Source organism: Spermophilus citellus, assembly GCF_964194105.1.
Source record: "Spermophilus citellus genome assembly, chromosome: 19".
Lineage (NCBI taxonomy): Eukaryota > Metazoa > Chordata > Mammalia > Rodentia > Sciuridae > Spermophilus > Spermophilus citellus.
The window spans coordinates 11,033,752-11,056,839 of NC_138201.1; the positions used below are offsets into that span (position 1 = coordinate 11,033,752).

The 23,088-nt window shown below is 37.2% G+C and overlaps 1 protein-coding gene across 1 annotated transcript in view; it reads left to right on the top strand.

Annotated features, from left to right (window-relative positions):
- Positions 1-23,088, top strand: part of ARL8B (ARF like GTPase 8B) — a 47,019-nt gene that overhangs the window by 13,929 nt on the left and 10,002 nt on the right. The window contains exons 2-3 of the mRNA XM_081276318.1: positions 21,198-21,278; positions 22,909-22,982. Coding sequence (XP_081132444.1) covers positions 21,198-21,278; positions 22,909-22,982 — 155 coding nt within the window. The remainder of the gene's footprint in view (positions 1-21,197; positions 21,279-22,908; positions 22,983-23,088) is intronic.

The following is a 23,088-nucleotide window of genomic DNA, read 5'->3' on the forward strand; positions in this document are numbered from 1 at the left end:
GTACAACTCTTCCACGAATTGAGACTTGAGACTTGTTTGGAAATTGTATATGACCTCTTAAATGTTCCAGATTCATTTTTAGCTTTCTTTGGCTTTTTGTAGCTAAATGTCACGTTAAGTATGCCTTCCGGGCTCTTTAGCACATGCCTCTGCTATCCTTCCAGGAACCCTTATACTTTCAATACTCACTTTGGAAGCTTTTGGAAGAGGGGATTAAATTTGCCAGTGAAAATTAGCAAATGGGTGTGGGGAGAATGGAGGAGGTAGGCATTTGAAATACATGTTTGACTGATAATGATGAAAAATGGGGCACCTAAAATGCCAAGCCTTTTGCTTTTCTTGGTCTGCTGGTGCTCCTTGCCATTAGATGGCCTACTCCTATTGTTCAGATTCCAGATCTTTGAAGCCCCGCCTCAACTCTTCTAGTCAAAGTTAATTTCTCTTTGCTTTGCTATTTATTTATTTATTTATTTATTTTAGCTGTACTTGGACACAATACCTTTATTTTATTTATTTATTTTTATGTGGTGCTGAGGATCGAACCCAGGGCTTCACAAGAGCTAGGCAAGCACTTTACCATTGAGCCACAACTCCAGCCCCTCTCCTTGCTTTGTTTTTATAGTGCAGGCCCCAAATTGCATTTTTTTAAAAGAATTTTTTTAATATTTATTTTTTAGTTTTCGGCGGACACAACATCTTTGTTTGTATGTGGTGCTGAGGATCGAACTCAGGCCGCATGCATGCCAGGCGAGCGCTCTACCGCTTGAGCCACATCCCCAGCCCCCCCAAATTGCATTTCTCTGTGCTAATTACCTGAGTTTTGAGGCCCTTTTAGTTTTCTCATTGGTGATATGGAAATAAAATTGTTGCCCTATGGGCTTACAATGAGGTAAACAATCAGCACAGTGGTTGGTATAGAAAGAAGGCTTTTTAGTTGCCAGTTGTCATGGGATGTATTATTTGTGGGGTAAACAGGAACATGTGCTCCACCTATATGAAAGAAAGATAAAATGGAACCCTTTCCCCTCAGGTGAGCTCTGAGTTAGGGACTCAGTTTCAGAGGGTGGGGTTCAGGTTAGAGGTATAAGGCACAAAGGACCATTTCTGATTTCTTGGAATGGACTTTTAAAAAATGTGACACTGGGAATTGAAGTAGGGCCTCCTGAACACTAGACAAGCATTCTACCCCTGCGTTACATCCCCAGCCTTTCTAATTTTATTTTGAGATGGGTTTTGCTAACTTTGTCAACCTGGCTTGGTACTTACCATCATCCTGCTTCAGCCTCTCGAGTAGGTGGGATTACAGGTGTGTGCCAGTGTCTGGCTGTTTAAAATTACTAATTTTTAATTGACACATTCTATTCATAAACACAGCGTAAATTGGTCCCCCATCATGACTTTTCTCTACTGGTCACTTCTGTTTTCATAAGGTCCCTTTTATTTCCTTTTTTTTTTCTCCCCCTCTTGCATATGAGATCCTTGAATTTTTTTTTTTTTTAAGAGAGAGTGACAGAGGGGGGAGAGAGAGACAGAGACAGAGACAGAGAGACAGAGAGAATTATTTTTAATATTTATTTTTTAGTTCTCGGCGGACACAACATCTTTGGTGTGTGGTGCTGAGGATGGAACCCGGGCCGCACGCATGCCAGGCGAGCGCGCTACCGCTTGAGCCACATCCCCAGCCCGATCCTTGACTTTCTAAGTCTGGCTTATCTCACTTAGCATGATATTCTTCAACTCCATTTTCCTGCAAATGCCATAATCTCATTGTTCCTTATAGTTGAATAAGATACCATTGTGTGTGTATACCATGTTTTCTTTATCCATTTATCTATTGATGGACACCTAGGTTGATTCCATAACTTGGTTATTGTGAATTATGCTGCTGTAAGTATGGGTATGCATTTACTGCTATGGTATACTGACTTTAATTCTTTAGGATAAATACCAAGGAGTGGCATAACTTGATCATATGGTGTTTCCATTCCTACTCTTTTGAAGAACCTCTGTACTGATTTCCATAGTGGTTGTACTAATTTACAATCCATCCAATAGTGTATGAATGTTCCTTTTTCCAGCATTTATTATTCTTTGTATTCTAAATTAATAGCTCAGGGGCTGGGGTTGTGGCTCAGTGGTAGAGCGCTTGCCTAGCATGTGTGAGGCACTGGGTTTGATCCTCAGCACCACATAAAAATAAATAAAATAAATATATTGTGTCCATCTATAACTAAAAGTATTTTTACAAATAAATTAAGAGCTCAGGGATTTTTGTTGTTGTTGTTGTTTTTTAAACTGGAGATTGAACTCTGGGGTGCTTTACCACTGGATTGGATTGTATCCTCAGTTCTTTTTATTATTGTGAGACAGTCTCACTAAGTTGCAGAAGCTGGCCTCTGAACTTGCCCTTCTTCTGCCTAAGCCTCCTGAATATTTGGGATTACAGGTTTTCGCCACCATGTCTGGCTCATCTCAATTTCTGATTCTTGATGTTTTCTGTCATTCTGAGAAAGAGTGAGACTAAAATAATAGTTCTTTGCCATAACCCGTTATAGATGTGCTAGGATGTTAGGGATATCTAGTTGAAAAATTTATTAGTCTGTTTGATTTGTTTTCTTGTTAATAAATTTGGGTTTGGTAGAAGAGTTTGCTTGCTCCAACTTGAATTTTTTTACTGGTCAAAATAGAAAACTAGCAGTTATCTATTTACAGTCTCTCCATTGACCATTGAGGTTTTTTTGTTTTTGTTGTTGTGGTGGTGGTGGTTGTTCACCTAACATTGACTTCATACTTCTCTACAAGTAGACTCTTGCTTATGTTGTCTGCAAATAATCCTCAAATGCCTTAGGCATGTACTTAAATAGATTAAGTATCTTTAGGGCTTTTAAGTTTAGCCTTGGGTATAAATTCCAGTTTTGTTCCTATTTTGCTTTGTTTTTGATCTTAATGTCAGGTTTCCTTTTCTGTAAAAGGAGGCCAGGAAGGTGAATAGTATGTTACTATTGTCATCATTATTATTTTTATTAATAGAGTTAGCCAGTGATAGGTATCCTAGCTGCTAACAGTGATATATTCTTCATGCAGAAATCATGTGTAACTGGAAAACATCATTGATAACCCATCTTCTCTGCACTTGTAATTCCCTGCTAGACTCCCACCCTAATGGTAGTAAGTGGGATTATAGATAGCTACTGAATAAATAATGTTAGTATCTAGAAGAAACTGCAATTTGCAACCTGAGCAGCATGCAGTGACTCAGTAGTTCATTTAAGAGCTGAGTTTCATTGTGAAACAATGATGATAACACTGACCGGATTAATGGAGTGGTATTATAGTGCTTAGTATTTCTTCAGGGACACACAGAGAGAGCTAGACTGTGAAAAAGAGCATTGAAAGAGAATGTATTTAGTCCCTGGCTTTTTCTGTTGGCAAGTCACATAACTAACAGAGAAACTGTGGATGCAGAGATGACTTAATGAAATATAAACAAAGAAATAGCCAAAGGTTTGGTGCTTTTTAGTTTAGAATATTCTTAGCAAATTAGGAACTGCTATTTAAAAAGTAAATGATGTTACTAAAAAGTTTACAGTGGGGAGAAAACAGAGCTAAACTCATATACTATTAGTGGAGACAATACCACTGTAAATTCACAGGCAAAAAATAATTTTTAGAAGTAGGCAATAAAGAATTAATCAGTTAAAATCTAGGTGGTTTGTTGGTTTTTTTGTTTGTTTTTGTTTTTATTACTGGGAATTGAACCCTGGGGGTGCTTGACCACTGAGCAGGGTTTCAATAAGTTTTTGAGGGCATCACTAAATTTCTAAAATTGGCCTTGAACTTGGAATCCTCCTGCCTTAGCCTCCCCAGTGGCTGGGATAACAGGTGTGCAGCACTGTGTCCAACAAAATCCAGGTTTTAATGTACCTTACTAAGTGCCAAGGTTTGCTTCTCTAGAGTCTGATGGGCAAAATAATATTTCTCAGCATTTTCTTGTTTCTGTTACTGTTGTCAAGAATGCATGTGCAAGCCTGGTGTGGTGTTGCACACCTGAAATTACAGCACTTCAAGAGACTGAGACAGAAGGATCACAAGTTTAAAATCAGCCTCAGTAACTCAGTGAAGCCCTAAGTAATGTATCGAGATCTTAAGATTTAAAAAGGAGTTGGGGATGTGGTTTAGTGGTTAAGCATCCCTGGATTAAAAAAGAAGAAGAATGCCTGTACTAGTCCATAAAGTTAAAGGGAGGATTGCTTACATGTTTTATAATACACAGAGAGATAGCTAGTAGGGTTTTAGTGGTTTCATTTATCTGTCTTGTAGAAAAAAGAGAACTGACAAGGGACCATGCAGATCCTGTTATCTGGAGTGATATACTATAATTCTTGGTCAGTTTTAGAGGATTTTTTTCATTCTATTTTTTTTTTAATGTGTTACTGGATTGAACCCAGAGTCTCATGTATGCTAGGAAATTGATTACTCATAATACTGAGTTACAACCCCACCCTGAATTTTTAATAATTATAGGTGATACTATACTTAATTGCTTCAACTTTAGAGATTTTTTAAAAATCTATTTTGGAAGTGGGGGGAATAGGGTCTCCCAGTATTGCCCAGGTTGGCCTTGATCTTAGAATCCTCTTGCCTCAGCCTCCCAAGTGGCTCATTTTAATTTTTAAAGATTCTGTGTGTCAGCAGGAATTATGGGCTAAATTGTAACCTAGGAGACTGTTTCTGGGTAACTTCTCAGTAATGTCTCTGACATTTGTTTAATTGCAGACATAAGTAGCCACTAATGGACGTTGCAGTTTTGATAAGCAGTGAAGTTTATTTTCCTGCAAGTAGAATGAGGCAGAATTAGAATATTTATAAAGTGCTTGTCACTGGCTAAATATCTTCACAACTCAGAACATCTCCTGTATAATTTCCCTTCAAGAAATGGAGCTGAACAGGAAGCAAAAAGTAGTTAATGGATGATATTGGACCTGAGAATTCTGAATGAGTCAGTTCAATTCTGCCATTGTCCTGTCTCGAAGAAATTAGGACAGTATGTGATTCAAGACTTGAAGGGTTCCCAGTGGTCTTTCTAGTTATTTATTTTTCTAGGTAGCAATGGCCAGTGTAGCCTCCCTAGGCATGATATGATTGGTTTGTATTCCTCACTTTGGGGACTATGTGGCCATTTTAAAAAGTAGTGCTTTCTTATTAGTTGTTCATCAAGAATGATCTTCCCCTTGGGGTCTGAGGTTGTAGTTTAGTGGTAGAGCACTTGCCTAGCACATGAGGCGCTGGTTTTGATTCTTAGCACCACATGTAGATAAATAAAAACCCATCAACAACTTAAAAAAAAAAGAATGAACTCCCCTTTCTGGGGGCGTAGGGGGCTAAGTTCCAGTGCATTAATATTATCCTTAATTCTTTATTTAATGAATGTTGGAACAGGTTTCTAGACAGTTTTTCTGTCTGTAATCTGAGCTACTCAGACGCCTAAGGCTGGAGGATCTCTATTTGAAGTCAGACTGAGCAATTTAGTGAGACCCTGTCTGAAAATAAAATTTAAAAAGGACTGGAGATGTAGCTCAGTGGTTGATTGCTTGCCTAGCATGTAAGGCTCTGGGTTCTTTCACCAGTACTGCAGACAACTAAAACCAAACAGCAACAACAAATGGAATCAGGAATATGATCAGAATGGAAACCAAACTCCGAGAGAAGCAATTGTATATGTGGAGCTGTGGTTTGTCATATCCTGAAAATTCTAGGCTGGAGTAGTGGTTCTAAGAGGTAATGGTTTACCCTCAGTAACCTCCTGTGGGAGGTTGGTATATTTTAATACCCCACCAACCTTTTGAGGACAAAATGACAGTGTAGACTGTTCTCTTTCTCTCTTCTTCCCCACCCCTGTTTGTTAATGGGGATCATACATAACTAGGGCCTCACTTGTGCTAAGTAAGTGGTCTTTGCTGAGCTATATCCCCAGCCCTATAACTATCTCTTAATCATGGGCTGTTGGTCTGTCACACAAACCCATTGGTTTTATAGAAGTTTACTGTGAATTGGCATGAATACTACAGCTGTCATGCTATCCCTCTTGCTGTTGTTACTATGTTGTATCTTTGTACATGTTTTAGGAACATAGATCAGTCTTTTGACTACTGTGAACCTGCCTATAATACCCTAAACATGTGCGATCTTGTCTGAATATGTAAACTACTTTTTGGTAGCAATGTAATGCTGGACTCATAAAATGAGTTGGGAAATGTTTCTACCTTTTATTTTTGGGGAAAGGTTTATGTAGAATTGGGGTGATTTCTTTAATAGGAAGGGAACTATTCTTTCTGGGAGTATTTTGGAAGGTTGTGGCTTTGAAGTAATAGGTCTGTTTTGAAGTTGTTGATTTTCTGAGCATCATTTATAGGGTTTTCTTATTTTCTCTTTAATATCTGCCAATGTCTTGGCTGGGCACAGAATCACGAGCCACTCAAGCAGGAACAAAACTTTATTTTTGAAAAAGCCGCCAATCCTCCGTACACGTGGGCAAGCCAAAACCGGTCCACCCACGCGCCTACCGGAAGGGGGGGGGGCGGACCTCCCCCGGAATTCCCTCCTACTCTCCTTCCCCAACCAATGGGAACTCTCCAGGAGTCCCGTAACATGAGTCCCGTAGCAGGCCAAGGTGAACAGCAGGAGTCCAATTTCCATATGAATGTAAATCTTAACATAATCATATCATCTCAGTGACTTCACCTTACAACCGAAAGTGCCATGCATCATATTATTTGCTTGTGGCTCCTAGCATCATCGATGGGTCTCTAATAATGTCCCTTTTTTCATTGTTGGTATCGGCAATTTTTATCTCCTGCTTTTCATTGTCAGTTTATCCATTTCATTTATCGTTTCAGAGAAACAGTTTTTGTTTTCCTTTATTTGCTTCCATTGTTTTTCTGTTTTCAGCATTACTAATTACTACATTTATTGTTTCCTTCTGTTTGTTTTAGATCTGTTTTGCTCAATTCCTAACTTATTTATTTCTCTTTTTTCTTTTTGCAGTACTGGGTATCAAACCCAGGTCCTTGCACATGCTACGCAAGCAGTGTATCACTGAGCTTCCCACTTTCTTTTACTCTATTTTGGAGACAGAGTCTCAGTAAACCCAGTTTGGCTTCGAACTTGCAATCCTCTTGCCTCAGCTTCCCGAGTAGATGGGATTACAAGTGGGAACTTCTTGCCCAGCTGTCTTAATGTCTCTGACCTGAGAGATGAATGAGACCCCTCAGAGTAATTCCGTTTACCAGAACTCTGTACTGAAGTGGTGTGGGCATGGAAGGATTACGTTTGTAATCCCAGCAGTTTGAGAATTTGAGACAGGGGGATTATAGTTTGAGGCCAACCTCAGCAGTTTAGCAAGACCCTATGCAATTTAGTGAGACCCTATCTCAAAATAAAAAATAAAAATCTCAAGGTAGCTTAGTGGGTAAGTGCCCCTGCATTCAATCCCAGTATCAAAAGTAAAAAAATGAATAGTATACTGAAATGTTTACATATTTGACTTTACATTTTTAGAATGGTTTTAAAAACAACTTTCAATTTTTTTATTATTCTGATACTACCTTACTATAATAGGTCTTAATGAAGACTAGGCTTTTTAAATTTGTTTTACTGAGTATGAAATTAATTTTACTGTATATAGGTTAAAATTTTGTAATTCATACTGAAGCCTTTTCATAGGGGAGTCTTTGTTAAGATTAAAGAATTTGGGCTGGGGATGTGGCTCAAGCGGTAGCACGCTCACCTGGCATGCGTGCGGCCCGGGTTCGATCCTCAGCACCACATACCAACAAAGATGTTGTGTCCGCCGAGAACTAAAAAATAAATATTTAAAAAAAAAAAAAGATTAAAGAATTTATATTACATGTATCATTTACTAATTTGGATCATTGGGGTTGCTCTAGGAATCCCTCTTTTTTAAGTTCACTAACAGAAGTCCAGGAAGGAATTTGAAAGGAAACTTTATTTTTTTGTTGTTGTTGTTGTATTTTTTTTTTTTTTTGAACAGGAAGCAAATGAATATGTAGAAAGTCGTAACAGTGAAAATAAGTCTACTTCCTACTACCCTAAGTACTCAGTTTTCCCCAGAAGGAAGGAAAGTTTTAAATCAAGTTACTTTAAAACTGATTTTTGTATGTTTTTGTGGTGCTGGAGGTTGAGTGCAAGCCTCCTATATGCTAGGCAGGTGCTGTACCACTGGAAATATTTGTTAGAAAGAAAAGTAAAATCAGCAAATGTTAGAGAACAACCACTGGGAATGACATTTAGGCCTGAAAATGCCAACCTGAATTGCTGTCTCTCCCCACACCCATGCTTCTGACTTTAGAATCTGTCACATCCTAAATCACAGCAGTTTTTTGTTTTTCGTTTTTTTTAAAGCATGTAAAGATACAGATGTTCAGTAAAGATTTGGTGTACCTTTAATGTTTATGGGAAATATGCCTATATACTTCAATAATTGACGGGGTAATCAGTACTATATTTGTTAGAGCTCTCTAGCACTGATTTCTTTTTTTCTTTTAGTTTTTTTTTTTTTTTTGTATTTGGAATTGAACCCAGGGGCATTTTACCACTAAGCTACACTCCCAACGCCCCCCTCCTTTTTTTGGTACTGGGGAGTGAATTCTGGGGCACTTAACCACTGAGCCACATCCCCAACCCTTTTTTGTATTTTGTTTAGAGACAGGGTCTCACTGAGTTGCTTAGGGCCTTGCTAAATTGCTAAGGCTGGTTTTGAACTCATGATCCTTCTGTCTAGCCTACTGAGCCACTGGGATTATAGGCGTGTGCCACCATGTCAGGCTCCCAGCTCTTTTTTTCTGATTTTGTTGTTGTTTTGTTTTGTTTTGTTTTAACACAGGGTCTCGTCAAGTTGCTAAGCTGGCCTCAAATTTGTGATCCTCCTGCCTTAGCCTCTTGTCACTGGGATTACAGGCCACCATGCCCAGTTTAGTGTCCATTTTTGCATTGTTATTGTTTTAGAGTTTCTGAATACCTATGTGAGTAAAAATGCTTCACTGCCACTTGGTTGCTGGGTGGTTGGTTGAGGATGCTCACTAGCAGATTAATTCATAGACTACTAAGTTTTTAAAATTTCCTTCAGGTTTTGGGGCATGGATTTAGTAATATCATTATTAGGGTGCTATTAAAGAAAGGCATGGTGAATATAGGAAATAGTCGCTAAGAGACCTTTTGAAATGAATGTTCTTCAGGAGAAGAAGTTAGCAGGAATGAGATTTTTCAGACTTCTAATTGAAATTGCGTTTTGATGAACATTTGAATCCTCAAGAGTTATCTTTGTAAAGGAGGTTACTTCAAAGTAGCTCCATTGATATTAGCAGGCAGTAAGAATTAATTAGTTATTTCAAATGAGTTAGAATTAGATTGACAATAAAGAATTTAATTAGTTGGGTACTTCCTATACCATTATGTTTTGTTTTTGTAGGACCTAGGGCCTCCAGGCAGCTACTGCTATTTTCCTTTTACTTTTTTCCTGGAACTTGGGTTAAGCCCAAAGGTGCTTTACCATTGAGTCACATCCCTAGCCTTTTTTATTTTTTAAGACATACTTTCAGTAAGTTGCTTAGGGCCTCACTAAGTTACTGAGGCTGACCTTGAATTTGTGATCCTCCTTCATCAGCCTCATGAATTGCTGGGATTACAGGTGTGCACCTGGCCTACCATTATATTTAATTAAAAAGTTATTATATAAAGAATTCTTGTCTGTTATATTCATTTTTTAAAAACTTGATTGTGTGTGTGTGTGATGGTTGCCTGTGGTCTTACAAAGTTGGTGAGACTGTCCTTGAATTTGTGATCTTCCTGCCTCTCAAATCATTGGGATTCTATGTATGCACCACCATGCCTGGCTGATATATTTAGTTTTTATAGCTAAAGGCTAAAGAAAACACAATGAGTTTTTTACTCAGTTTTAATTGCCCTATTCAAAAAGAACTATTTGAGGTCCATATTGCTGCTATTTCGAATGTTCTGTATCCTGACAATGTAAATAAAACTTTACACTTCCAAAATAAACTATCCAGCCCCTGTTTTCCAAGGCAAATCTAACTGCTTGTGAAATTACCATAAACATAATTGTGGGAAGCCATTCTGACAGGATTGGGTGACTCCCGTTAAGGGCCTGAGGCGCTTTGGCTCTGTCGAAGCTTTCCCGACCCTTTCCTGATGAGAGAGCCCATCCGTGTGGGGGTGTGCCTGACCACTGACCCCGGGGACCCAATCACTGACCCTGACCTTGGAGTGCAACCCCCCCCCAACCTTCATTGGATGGAATTCTCCCCTGAATCTCTTGTTCCCCAATAAAGGGCTACTCCCAGGCGTGTTCGCTCTCTCTCTCTCTCTCCTGCTAGCCCTGAGTAATCCTCGCTGCCCTGCTGGGCGGCTAGAGGTGGGAACCAGAGAGGTGAGCCGTCTCGGACCTAGCAATAGAAATGAGGTAACTGAGTCTGTGTGTTTATTTCGATCTCTTCTAACTAACTTTATGCCTAGAACCTCATTAATGAAACCATTGCGCAGGCCGTGTGGTAGACATAATCACATGGAAAAAGCACATCAGCCTGGTACATGCCTCCCAGACTCAGGAGATTGAGGCAGGAGAGTGAAAGTTTGAGACTAGCCCGGGCAATTTAGCAAGACCTGTCTTCAAATATTGTAAAAGGGACTTGGGATGTAGCTCAGTGCTAGAGCACCCTGGGTTCAATCCTAGTACTGTAAAAGAACAACAGAACACCTCACATTTTTAATGCTAAAACATGGAGACTTGCCTTCTGGAATCTTTAGGTTTCAGGAGTGACCCTCAGACTAGAAGTTTATCAAGAGCTCCCTTTGACTTTGCAGAGAAGCAGTGCTTGAGTGGTTTGTGTGGAACAGCACAATAGTAATGGGTTAAATATTACATCTCAACAAGTTTGAGTGGGTAAGTTTGTCTCATAGATGAAAGGAGACAAACATTTAGCACTGTTAGGCTAGAATTTTGGAAGCAGAGATTTTTGTCTCTGGTGACTTGGGAAAGAAGAAAAGCAGAGGCAGGTATGGTGGTACACACCTGTAATTCCAACTAATGGGGTTGCTGAGACAGGAGCATCACAAGTTCTAGGCCAGCCCAGCAATTTAGCGAGACCTTAAGTAATTAATTAGCAAGACCCTGTTTCAGAATATAAAGGACTGGGGATGTGGCTTTGGTAAAGTGCCTCCAGATTTAATCCTCAGTATAAGAAGAAGAAGAAAAGCAGAGAGAAGAGGATAGTAAACATTTAAGTGTTGAAGGAGATAGATTAGCAATGGGCATTTAAGAGAGGCAGCCAAAAGGAAAGAGGAGAAAGAACACCCTTTCATTCTTAAGATTAACTTGTTAGACTGCTCTGTTAGTGACATAGCTGAGCAGATACTTGATACCCTGACTCATTTTCAAGCAGCACAATAGGTAGATAGGAGTTCTTTTTGGAATTGTTTTGTCCTATTTTAAATTTCATTTTAAAAATTATTTTTAACAGATACATATTATGTGTATTTATTATACCCAGTAAAATTACAGAATAAATATACATATTTATGGGGTATGATTTCATGTTTGAATACATGTATGAATTTTGTAATGTTAAATAAGGGTACACCTGTCTGTTTATTTTTTCTTTATGGTGAAAACATTCATTCAAACTCTTCTAGGTTTTTTTTTTTTTGTACAAGAAAATGAACCCAGGGGTGCTTAATCACTGAGCCACATCCCCAGCCACTTTGTATATTTTTATTTGGGGACAAGGTCTTGCTAAGTTGCTTAGGGCCTTGCTAAATTGCTGAGGCTGTCATTTGAACTGCTCAGCCACCAGAGCCACTGAGATTACAGGCATGTACCACTGCACCCAGCTTCTTCTAGCTTTTTGAAATATATAGAGCATTATCATTATGTACAGTCACCATACAGATTTTTTTTTAGCTGTAGATGACACACTACCTTTATCTGTCTATTTATAGTGGTGCTGAGGATCAAACCCAGGGTCTTATACATGCTAGGCATGTACCAGGGTCTTATACATGCTAGGCAAGCTGCTCTGCCACTGAGCTACAGCCCCCAGACAGATTTTAAAGTATCTTTAAGGGCTTAAATGTTACTATTTCAGAGAGGCCTTACTAGACACCCAGTCATCACCTGATTGCCTTGTTTTACACAGCAGGTAGTTAATGAACACTATTTTTGATTCTTAATTTCCCTTTCCTTCTGTTGAAAACTGAGATAGTGACTAAGTGAATGTATAAAGGAAGAGTTACAGTAGCCTTATAGGCTTATAAGGCCTCTGAGGAAAGAATGAAAAGCAGTAGGTATTTTTACTTTAGGATGTTACAGATTCATCATCTGTGTATGTTGTCACAGGCACACAAAGATAGGGGTGTGGATTAGTTGCCAATCATTGCTAACAGTCTTTAAATTGGTCTGCCGGCCTTGGAGCACCTAGGTGACAATTCATGGATAGTTAGCATGAGTGCCCCAGCTGCTTCTCCTTTGTGCAGACACCCCAGATGAAAGAACCTATCACTCATTGTGCCCGGGTTGAAGCCACTGCCACTGGTTTGTGTTGGTAGACTACATGAAACCTGGGCATCCAGACCATAGTCTGCACGAGGGGCCATCTGTGGCAGGAATTTAAAATTGCCTGCACTACCTTTCTGGCTGTTTTTTTTTTTTCCCAAGGAGTTACAAGATTGTTTTTGAGTCCATATTATTGCACATTATTCCAGTTTTGAAAGGATAATGTTGGAATGTTATGACTGTTGGGAAAGTTTTGGTTTGCTTTAGAGAAATACATTTCTGAGTAGATTTCTCTGAAGTAATGGTTATCTCATGTGGAGAGTCTGAGCCATTCAACGTAAGGAGAGGCCTTAGAGACTGAGGCAGGAGGTTAGCAATTTCAAGACTAGTCTCAACAACTGAGACCCTGTCTCAAAATAAAAAGTAAAAAGGGGCTGAGGATGTAGCTTGGTGGTAAAGTGCCCCTGGGTTCAATCCCTAGAATCAAAACAAGACAACAGCAACAAAACAAAACAAACCTAAAGAGGCTTAATTGGTTTATATCCCTTATGACGGAGAAATTATCATTTAAAGTTTTTGCATGCTACTTAATCTAAATACTGAGCAGAATTCTTCCTTTGAACAACAGCCCATTAGAATTTTGAGTTGCTCTAGTTTTTTATAAGGTTTAACTGTTCAAATGAATTTTTTAACATGCTTTTAAAAACTGTGTTCTGTGGGGGAAAATTATGTCTGCATTTGGTAATAAATCCAGATTTATTCAGAAAATTTGAGAATAGGTCATTGTCTTATGAGGTTTTAAGGTACAGTTGTCTATAGTGTTCTGAAATTAAAAGAAAATGAATGCCATATGATCTTTGAAATGTTATGGTGTAATCATATTATTGAAAGATCATGAACATATTTTCTAGCCCCTTAACAAGCACAGTCAGATGTGGTAGTACGTTCCTGTAATCCCAGTGACTTGGAAGGCTGGGGCAGGATCACAAGTTTGAGACCAGCTGGAGCAATTTTTTTTTTTTTAATGGAAATCTGGATTTCTCCATTTACTTTGCATACTTTTATTTATTTTTTTATTGGTTGTTCAAAACATTACATAGCTCTTGACATATCATATTTCATACTTTAGATTCAAGTGGGTTATGAACTCCCATTTTTACCCCGTATACAGATTGCAGAATCAATCAGTTAACACATCCACATTTTTACATAATGCCATATTAGTAACTGTTGTATTCTGCTACCTTTCCTATCCTCTACTATCCCCCTCCCCCTCCCATCTTCTCTCTTTATCCCATCTGCTGTAATTTAATTCTCTCCCTTGTTTTTTTTTTTCCTTTCCCCTCACAACCTCTTATATGTAATTTTGTATAACAATGAGGGTCTCCTTCTATTTCCATGCAATTTCCCTTTTCTCTCCTTTGCCCTCCCACCTCATGTCTCTGTTTAATGTTAATCTTTTCCTCTTGCTCTTCCTTCCTGCTCTGTTCTTAGTTGCTCTCATTATATCAAAGAAGATATCAGCCTGAGCAATTTACCAAGACCCTGTCGAAAGTGGTAGAGCACCCTTGGGTTCAATCCCCAGTACTGCAAAAAGAAAAAAAGAAAAAAAAAAGTGAAGTAAGGGGAATATCACATTTGAATATGAGGTGTATGTTCATAACTATAACTAATGTAAAGAAGAAGAAAATATATTTAAAATTTCCCTGAAACTAAGAGGAGCTTAGTCTTGGGAGAATGTACTCTGTAAAATTCACTTTCTAGTTTATAAATATTAAAACATTAAAGTAGCTTATAATCTTTAAGAGGAAAACAAATTATAATTGCAATTTTAAAGCCAAGAGGTCTTTTCCTTACACCAAGTCTTAAGGTTTTCCCCATATTCTTATTCCATATGTACCTGATGTAACATAAGGGATGGTGGTGTTTGATTATTCCAATTTTTAAAATTATTTAAAATGTTTTATTTGGAAATTATTGCAAATTTATAGACAAGTTGTGGGAATAAAAGCATTGTGAGGAACACCAATATGCCTTTAAAATTTTTTTCATTTTTATTTGTTCTAATTAGTTATACATGACAGTATAATGCACTTTGATATACATATATAGATGGATTATAATTTCTCATTCTGGTTGTAGAGGATGTAGTGGGTCATATAGTTATATATGTACATAGGGTAATAATGTCTGATTCATTCTTCCATCCTTTCTGTACCCATACGCCCACCCCTCCCTTTAATTCCCTCTACTTAAAGTAACTTTATTCTTCCTTACCGTCCCCCGCTTATTGTAAGTTAGCATCCACATATCAGAGAAAACATTTGACCTTTGGTTTTTTGGGTTTGTTTTATTTTACTTAGCAAGCTATGCTCCAGCTCTCTCCGTTTACTGGCACCATAATTTCATTCTTCTTTAAGGCTGAGTAATATTCCAGTGTGTGTGTGTGTGTATACACATGCCACATTTTCTGTGTCCATTCATCTGTTGAAGGGTACCTAGGGTGATTCCATAGTTTAGCTATTGTGAGTTGAGCCGTTATAAACATTGGTGTGGCTACATCACTGTAATATGCCTTTATCTTATTTTTTTAAAAATATTTATTTTTTAATTGTAATTGGATACAACGCCTTTATTCCACTTGTTTATTTTTGTATGTGGTGCTGAGGATCGAACCCAGGGTCTCGCACGTGCGAGGCGAGCCACAACCCCAGCACCTATTATGCTGATTTTAAGTCCTTTGCATATAACTGAGGAGTGGGCCTTTTACCAAAATCAAACTACTGCCAACACATTTCACTGTTAGTGTATGTATGACCTGAAATCATTCATATTTGTGAAACATTTGAGGATGAGAAATGTGCACCTTTGCTCTTTATACCTAAATGTGTATTTTGTAAAATTAGGGATACTCCCTTACATGACTATAGTTTAAGTTGCCAACTTTAGGACATTTAAAAATGATGTATCACAGTTTTTAAATTTTCTTTAAATTTTGAGACAATATCTTGCTAAGTTGCTGAGGGTCTTGATAAATTTGCAGTAGATGGCCTTGAACTTGGAATCCTCCTCCTTTAGCCTCCCAAGCCACTGAGATTACAGGCGTGTACCACCACACCCACTGCTTACCTCTATGATTTTTTTCTTCCTGTTTTGTTGGTTGACCCAGTGATTTTATAACATTTTGCCCTCTGGTGTAGAATCTATTCTAGGGTCAAATACTTCATTTGGTTGTAGTGTCTCTTAGCTTCCTTTACTGTGAAATATCTTCAGCCTTAAAACAAGACCACTGTACTTGGCACATGAAAAGAAATTTTTTTTTTCAGGCTAAAAGCAGAAATTTAATAAGAGATTTTTGTGGTATTCCTTATTTCATTCTGTTTTTATAAAGCAGCCTGATAACCAGTACCTTAAAAAAAAATCTTGGAGAAAAAAAACTATGAGTTGTTTGTCAGAGAAGGTACTTTTCCACTGTCTTTTTAAGTTTATTATATCATATTTGATTGCTAGTATAGATATACAGGTCAAACAGAGAGAAACTTCTTTTCCCATGTTGTTAATAGCATGCTTTCTGAATTAGTTCATTTAAAAGAACAATTGTAAAATCTAGTCTAGTCCATTTAGAATGATCCTACTTTAAAAGACTGAAATGTGCTAGGATTTCATTCTGTTCTCAGCAGGGTCAGATATCACAGTTTATAAGTAATCAAAGCACAGCACATCTCTACACTGAAACACAAAGTTGATGCCTCCCCCATCCAGATTGTTTTGAAGTGTCAGAGTGTCTTTGGTGAAATTCTTTAACTAATATAGGTTCACTGTCTCATGTCTCATGCTTTCCTGGTGTTGACTTTACGTTGGTTTCTCTCTTCCCTTTATTTTTTTTTTTTTTTTACCCTTTTCTATTTGTCTCACTTCTGAAATCTCTAGTAGTAAATTCTGCATGATGGAGTTGGCATTGTTTTTCCACTGCTGTAGGCATTTATCTGCTTACTTAAATATATTTTAAATGAAAGACCTATGGTAAAACATAAAACCATAAATGTTAAGAACTTTCTGTGACTTTGGAGATAGTATTCCAATTCCTTCTGGATATGGAAGCTGAATTTCAAAGTGGGTCCCATGACTTACTGATTCCCTGACTTTGAGAATAGTCTCTTTACCGTTTTATTTTGCCCAACCACGTTTTTTGTGCCAACTAGGCAAGTGCTGTACCGGTGAGCTTTGTCTCCAGCCCTGTAAGTACTTTATTGATAGAAGAGTTCCAGTATTTTCCTCCTTTGTAGCTTAATAATTCTTAGTTTGTTCAACACATGTTTATGGGCATCTTGCTGAACGCAAGGTATTTTGAATAAAAACTCAAGTATACTTGCTTACCTAATTTTCAGTTGTTCCACATTATCAACAGTAACTAAATTATAGGAAAATTATTGTTAGCACCTGCTGTCTGAGAAATAATGAAGAGATGCATACCCCAGTAAACTGCAGCTCTGTACATCATTTTATTATTATAATGTAGCATTATAACGTTTATAGTTACAAATTTTCACTTCCAGAAGGTACTTGGAAGTCTATTTCCTTTTTCTGTAAAATAGTAATGATTTGCCTCTTCCTATGTCATGACTTTTTTTTTCTTTTTTTAATTGTGGAAAATAAGGAAAATATCTTAACTCTTTTTTTCTATTTTACAGTATTAGAACTTGAATCTAGGGTTTGGACCCAGTTCTGTGCTAACCCTGACCTATATTCCTGGCACTTTTTGCTTTGTTTTGTCTTGCTAAGTTGCCCACGCTGACCTTGAACTTGCCATCCTTTTGCTTCAGCCTCAGTTGCTGGGATTACAGGTGTGTGCCATGGTGCCTGGCCCCTTAACCATTTTTAGGTGTGCAGTTCCATAGTATTAAATACATTGTTGTGTGACCAACACCACTGTCTATCTCTAGAAGTTTGTTTTTTAATCTTTGTGTTCACTAAAGGGAGTTCTTTAGTGTCTCTTCCCCCAGCTTCTGGGAACCTTCATTGTGTTTTCTTTTTCCCCGGTGCTGGGATTGAACTCAGGTTTTGCTACATACTAGGAATGTGTTCAGTCCCCACCATTCTTTCTGTTTCTATGGATTTGGCTCCTTTTAGGCACCTTCTATAAGTGAAATCAGAAAATGTCTTTTTTTTTTTTTTTTTTTTTTTTTAGACTGGCTTATTTCACTTACCATGATGTCTTCATGGTAATCCATGCTGTAGCTATGGAATGTATATATCACATCTTGTTCATTTTTGCTCAAGGACATTTGGATTGCTTCCACCTTTTGGCTATTGTGAATAACAGTGCTGTAAATATAGGTATACAAAATGTCTTTTTAAGTCTCTGTTTTCAATTCATTGGGGTATGTACCCAGAAAAAGAATTGTGGGATCTTATGGTCTAGGCTGTTTTCTATTACTGTAATGAAGTACCTGAGGCTGGTAACTTTAACTGTACAAAGTCTGGTTGTGCTGCCATCTTTAGAGAGCCAATAACTTAAGAGACTTTGAGAGGAAAATGTTTCATTAGCAATAAGCCTACATCAAGGGAGATAGGAGGCTGTTCCCCTGTCTTTCTTACTAGGAACAAAAAAGGTTTATATTGAATCTTTTGTGGAAATGTCTCAAGTCTCAGGTAGGTTGGCACCATGGTAGTTTGTCTTGAGAGCTGACCAGTTCTGGAATGTGGGGAGATTACCAAGTGTTACCAAGTGTCCTTATGACCCTAAGAAAATGTGATTGTTCAGTCTTGTGGTTTGAAGGTCTGTGCAACTGGTTTCAGTCACAGACATTCTCTGCTTTATACTTTTCTGACAGTTACCTCTTGTGATATTTCTGTAACCTAGGAATGGGGAGTGCCCAGGGAACCTACTGGTAGATTTTAACTAATTGTCCCCGGTTTCCTCCCGCTATCCTAGGGATTAAACCGGGGCCTCATGAACATTAGAGTTCTCTACCACTGAGCTACATACCCAGCCCTTTTTATTTTTATTTTGAGACAGGGCCTTGCTAAGTTGCTGAGGCTGACTTACAACTTCTGATGCTCCTGCCTCAGCCTACTGAGTTCCTGGAATTATAGGAATGTGCCATCTATACCAACCCTTTTATTTATATTTTTAGTAGCCATCTTTTTTTTCTTTTTTAAAGAGAGAGGAGAGAGAGAGAATTATTAATATTTATTTATTAGTTATTGGCGGACATAACATCTTTGTATGTGGTGCTGAGGATCGAACCCGGCGCACGCATGCGAGACGAGCGCGCTACTGCTTGAGCCACATCCCCAGCCCTTTTAGTAGCCATCTAAATGGGTGCTATCTCTTTGAGATTTTTTTTTTAAACTTTTTTTTTTCTTTAATATTTATTTTTTAGTTTTCGGCGGACACAACATCTTTGTTGGTATGTGGCGCTGAGGATCGAACCCCGGCTGCACGCATGCCAAGCGAGCGCGCTACCGCTTGAGCCACATCCCCAGCCCCTCTTTGAGATTTTGATTTGTGTGTTTCCCTAATGATTAGTGACATTGAACATCTTTTCATGTGCTTACTGGCTATTTGTATATCTTCTATTATGATTAGTTTTTTAAATATCTTTATTTTTGTTTTTATGTGGTGCTGAGGATCGAATCCAGTACCTCACACGTGCCAGGCAAGTGCTCTACTACTGAGCCACAACTACAGCCCTATTATGATTAGTTTTGATATATCTAGTTTTGATTCATGAATAGATTGTCACACAGTTCATATATATGAAAGTTCTGAGAATTAATGTCTAATATAAGTGAAATTAATGATTAGTTGTGCTAACATTTTTTTCTCAACCAAAACACCACTGAACAGAAGAGAATGAATGAACTTTTGGAGTTTTATAAAATGGGAATTTAGTTTGCTTGGGACTTATAGTGGCTAGCTTAAGTTATACAAAAAATTGGCTAGTGTTAGGGCCTTGAAAATAAAAATTGTCTTATTTATTTGACCAGTCCTTGAAACTATTCTTATTTTTTTAACCATTTATGTGTTGAGATACTCATTATTCTTAGTATGCTTACCTAAAAAGGTTAACTCGTTAACCTTTTTGCCAAAGCAGCTGGAATATAAATACATAAGTCAGTATTTACTATGGCTCATTAAGATGTCTTTCACAATAGCTGTCAAAGAATATGGCAAGAAATGTGTAAGAAATTATGCCAATTTTGGTACTTTTCTGAAAGGTATAAGATTGGAATGACTCAGTAGATAACCACATTCCTGAGACCAGATAGTGGTTAGATATTAAGAGTTGATAAAGGACTGTTCTTCTTAAGTTAATGTATTTAGTATAATTCTAGCTGATATATTAAAATTATTAATTTCTACAGTTTACTTGGAAGGTGGGAGGTGCAGGAAGGCAATTTGAAAATGCTCCAAATTCTTGATCTACTATGTACAATAATACATAGAATAAGCTTTGATTAAAAAAAAAAAAAACCTAGTGTTTACTCAGGAATAAACAGACTGGTGAAAATTGAGAACCCACCTTTCTTTGTATAGTATTTAGCAGATCACTCTTAATTAGTTGGGCAAAGAGGACCTTTTCTCAGGTTTAATTTAATAAAAATGTTTATCATAAATTGCCTATTTTTCTTAAGGTACATTTTAACAAGGTATACATGCCTCACCCAAATGGAAAACATAAAATATTATATCTCAATACCTAGTGATGACTTCAGAATAAATCACTTGCTCTTATTTGTGCTTAAATAGGTAGCCTATTCCTCACATCAACCCATAGGAACCCAGGAAAAGTATCTATAAACATATAAAAAAGCTACAATATTTGCTCAGTAGATCAATAAGAAGTTCAATAATTATTTATACAATGAAGTGGTAAATGTCAGGAAATTCAAGAAGTAAATTGGAAAATTGGATATATCTTTTATCCTTAAATGTTTACATGAAGCACCTAATTTCTCTTACTAAAAGAAAGAGTAGATTTTTAAATTGTTGGTGGGATGATTACAGGTTAGTCATTTGGAAATAGAATCTTCCTTTAAGTATATAATCAAGTTCCAAACTGATGAATATTTTAAATGTGAAAAAGTCATATGAATACTATGACAAATATTTAGTTGTAGTCTTATGATATCGAGAATAGAAGCCCAAAAGAACAGTTGATTATGTAAAAGGAAGAACTGCTATATGACAACATTTTATGAGCCTTATTATTACAAGACTAACTCATAAAAACTATTCAGCAATGAATGTTAACATTTATTGTCACACTAGTTTAATGAAAATAAAAAACAGAAGTTTTTCTTCTGGTTTTCTTCTACTTTGTGAAAATATGTGTGGGAGAATTTATAAATTTTTATAAGTGTTTGTAATGTAAGATGCCTCGTTTCCAAAGTGTCTTTAATGGAAGAATATGCTTTTATATGAGCAAAATAATGTTCTTCTTTAAGAGCTGGGGCTATGAGGAACATTTTCTTAAAGTAGTTTGTTAGCACCACTAAAATATGAGTTATTTGCTAAAATGGGTACAGACGCAGTGTTGATGTTAGAAGATTATTCTCTTTATAAATACTGATTCATCTAACTCCAGACATTTTGTTTGTTTAGTCAGGTCAATTCAGTGAAGATATGATACCCACAGTGGGCTTCAACATGAGGAAAGTGACTAAAGGTAACGTCACAATAAAGGTACGTCGTTTTTTTTCTGTAATCCATGGTTAGAATACACAGCTTGGAAATTTTCCCTGTTTCTCTGGTTTTGCTTTAGTATTTTGCAGTTCCTAGGTAATGAATGGGCATGAAATCATTTTTGTTTCTTCATAAAGAACGTATAAAGAGTTGAAATGTTGGGCTGGGGATGTGGCTCAAGCGTTAGCGCGCTCATCTGGCATGCGCGTGGCCCGGGTTCAATCCTCAGCACCACATACAAACAAAGATGTTGTGTCCGCTGAAAAAACTAAAAAATAAATATTATAAAAAATAAATATTAAAAAAAAGACACATTAAAAAAAAAGAGTTGAAATGTTAAGTGCCATTAAAAATTAGCATATGGATTAGTAGAAGTGATATTTGGGATCTAGGTATTCCCAAGAAATAAAGATCTCATCTTCAGAATGTTTGGATTGTGGCATTACATTGTTTCATGAATAATATTTTATTTTATTTTTTTAAAGAGAGAGAGAGAGAATTTTAATATTTATTTTTCTTTCTCGGTGGACACAACATCTTTGTTTGTATGTGGTGCTGAGGATCGAACCCGGGCCGCACGCATGCCAGGCGAGCGCTCTGCCGCTTGAGCCACATCCCCAGCCCCATGAATAATATTTTATACTGAGAGGGAATTAATTATTTATAATATTGATAATTTGATATTATGTCTTTGGCAACAATACCATCACCCAGTTTTTCTTCTTCTAAGCCTAAAATTGAAACTATAAAATAGGAAAAAGTTAACTAGTTCTTTAACATGATTTTCTTATGTGGTGCTGAAGATTGAACCCAGTGCTTCAGGCATGCTAGGCAGGCACTTAACGCTGAGTCACAGCCTCAGCACCTCATTGGGATTATTTTTGATGCTTTGATTCAATCTTTCATGGGCATTTATTTCTAAAAATGGCCTGGACCATAATGACTGTTTTGCCCAGTTCTTGTGATTTGTAGAATCTGTTCATTAAATTCTTTGGCTTTTCTGATGAAACTCCTTATTTAGTCATGTATATATGTCTTTTTATACATTTTTCTGGTATCTGGCCAAGTTGGAAACCTTGAAAGTAAGTACCATGACTTAAGAGTTTTATGTAGCTCAGTGATCAGCATGGTTCTGTACAGAATAGGCTTAATATTTATTATGAAAAACACCTATGTGGGAATGGTGGCTGTATTGTTCATAGGATAACTTAAAAAGATTGGGCATTCAGACAGTTGAACTTTACAATAGCTTCTGAACTGTTGTTTTCTATCTTGGCATTGAAATCTGGCTGATTCATGGTTCTGTAGATTTTGAAATTGTTACATTAAAGACATTTTTAGTATTAGAAGTGTATGTATGAGTTAACAGGAAAAGGAAGAAATTATTGCACATGAACCAAGTCTTTGCTCAAGCAGAATTTTAGATCTAATGTTAGCGTATTAAATATGGACATCAAGTTTAGAAGTGCCCCAAAGAATTCCCAGATTAAGAACTTATTTGAGCTTGAGTTTTTAGGAGCACTTTGACACACTGTGAGATTAAATATGTCTTCCTGATCTCTCTCCCATTCTTCCTTCAGTGAAGTATTTGAAATACCTTTATTGAGAATTGTTTTGTCTTAATTTAAAGATCTGGGACATAGGAGGACAACCCCGATTCCGGAGCATGTGGGAACGGTATTGCAGAGGAGTCAATGCCATCGTGTAAGCTTTGTTAAAAATTTAAATCAATTTAGGCTTCTGAGGAGAAGGTTGTTTTAATACTTCCGAAGTCTAGGTCTTTATGTCAGGCAATAAAAATCTTTCTTTT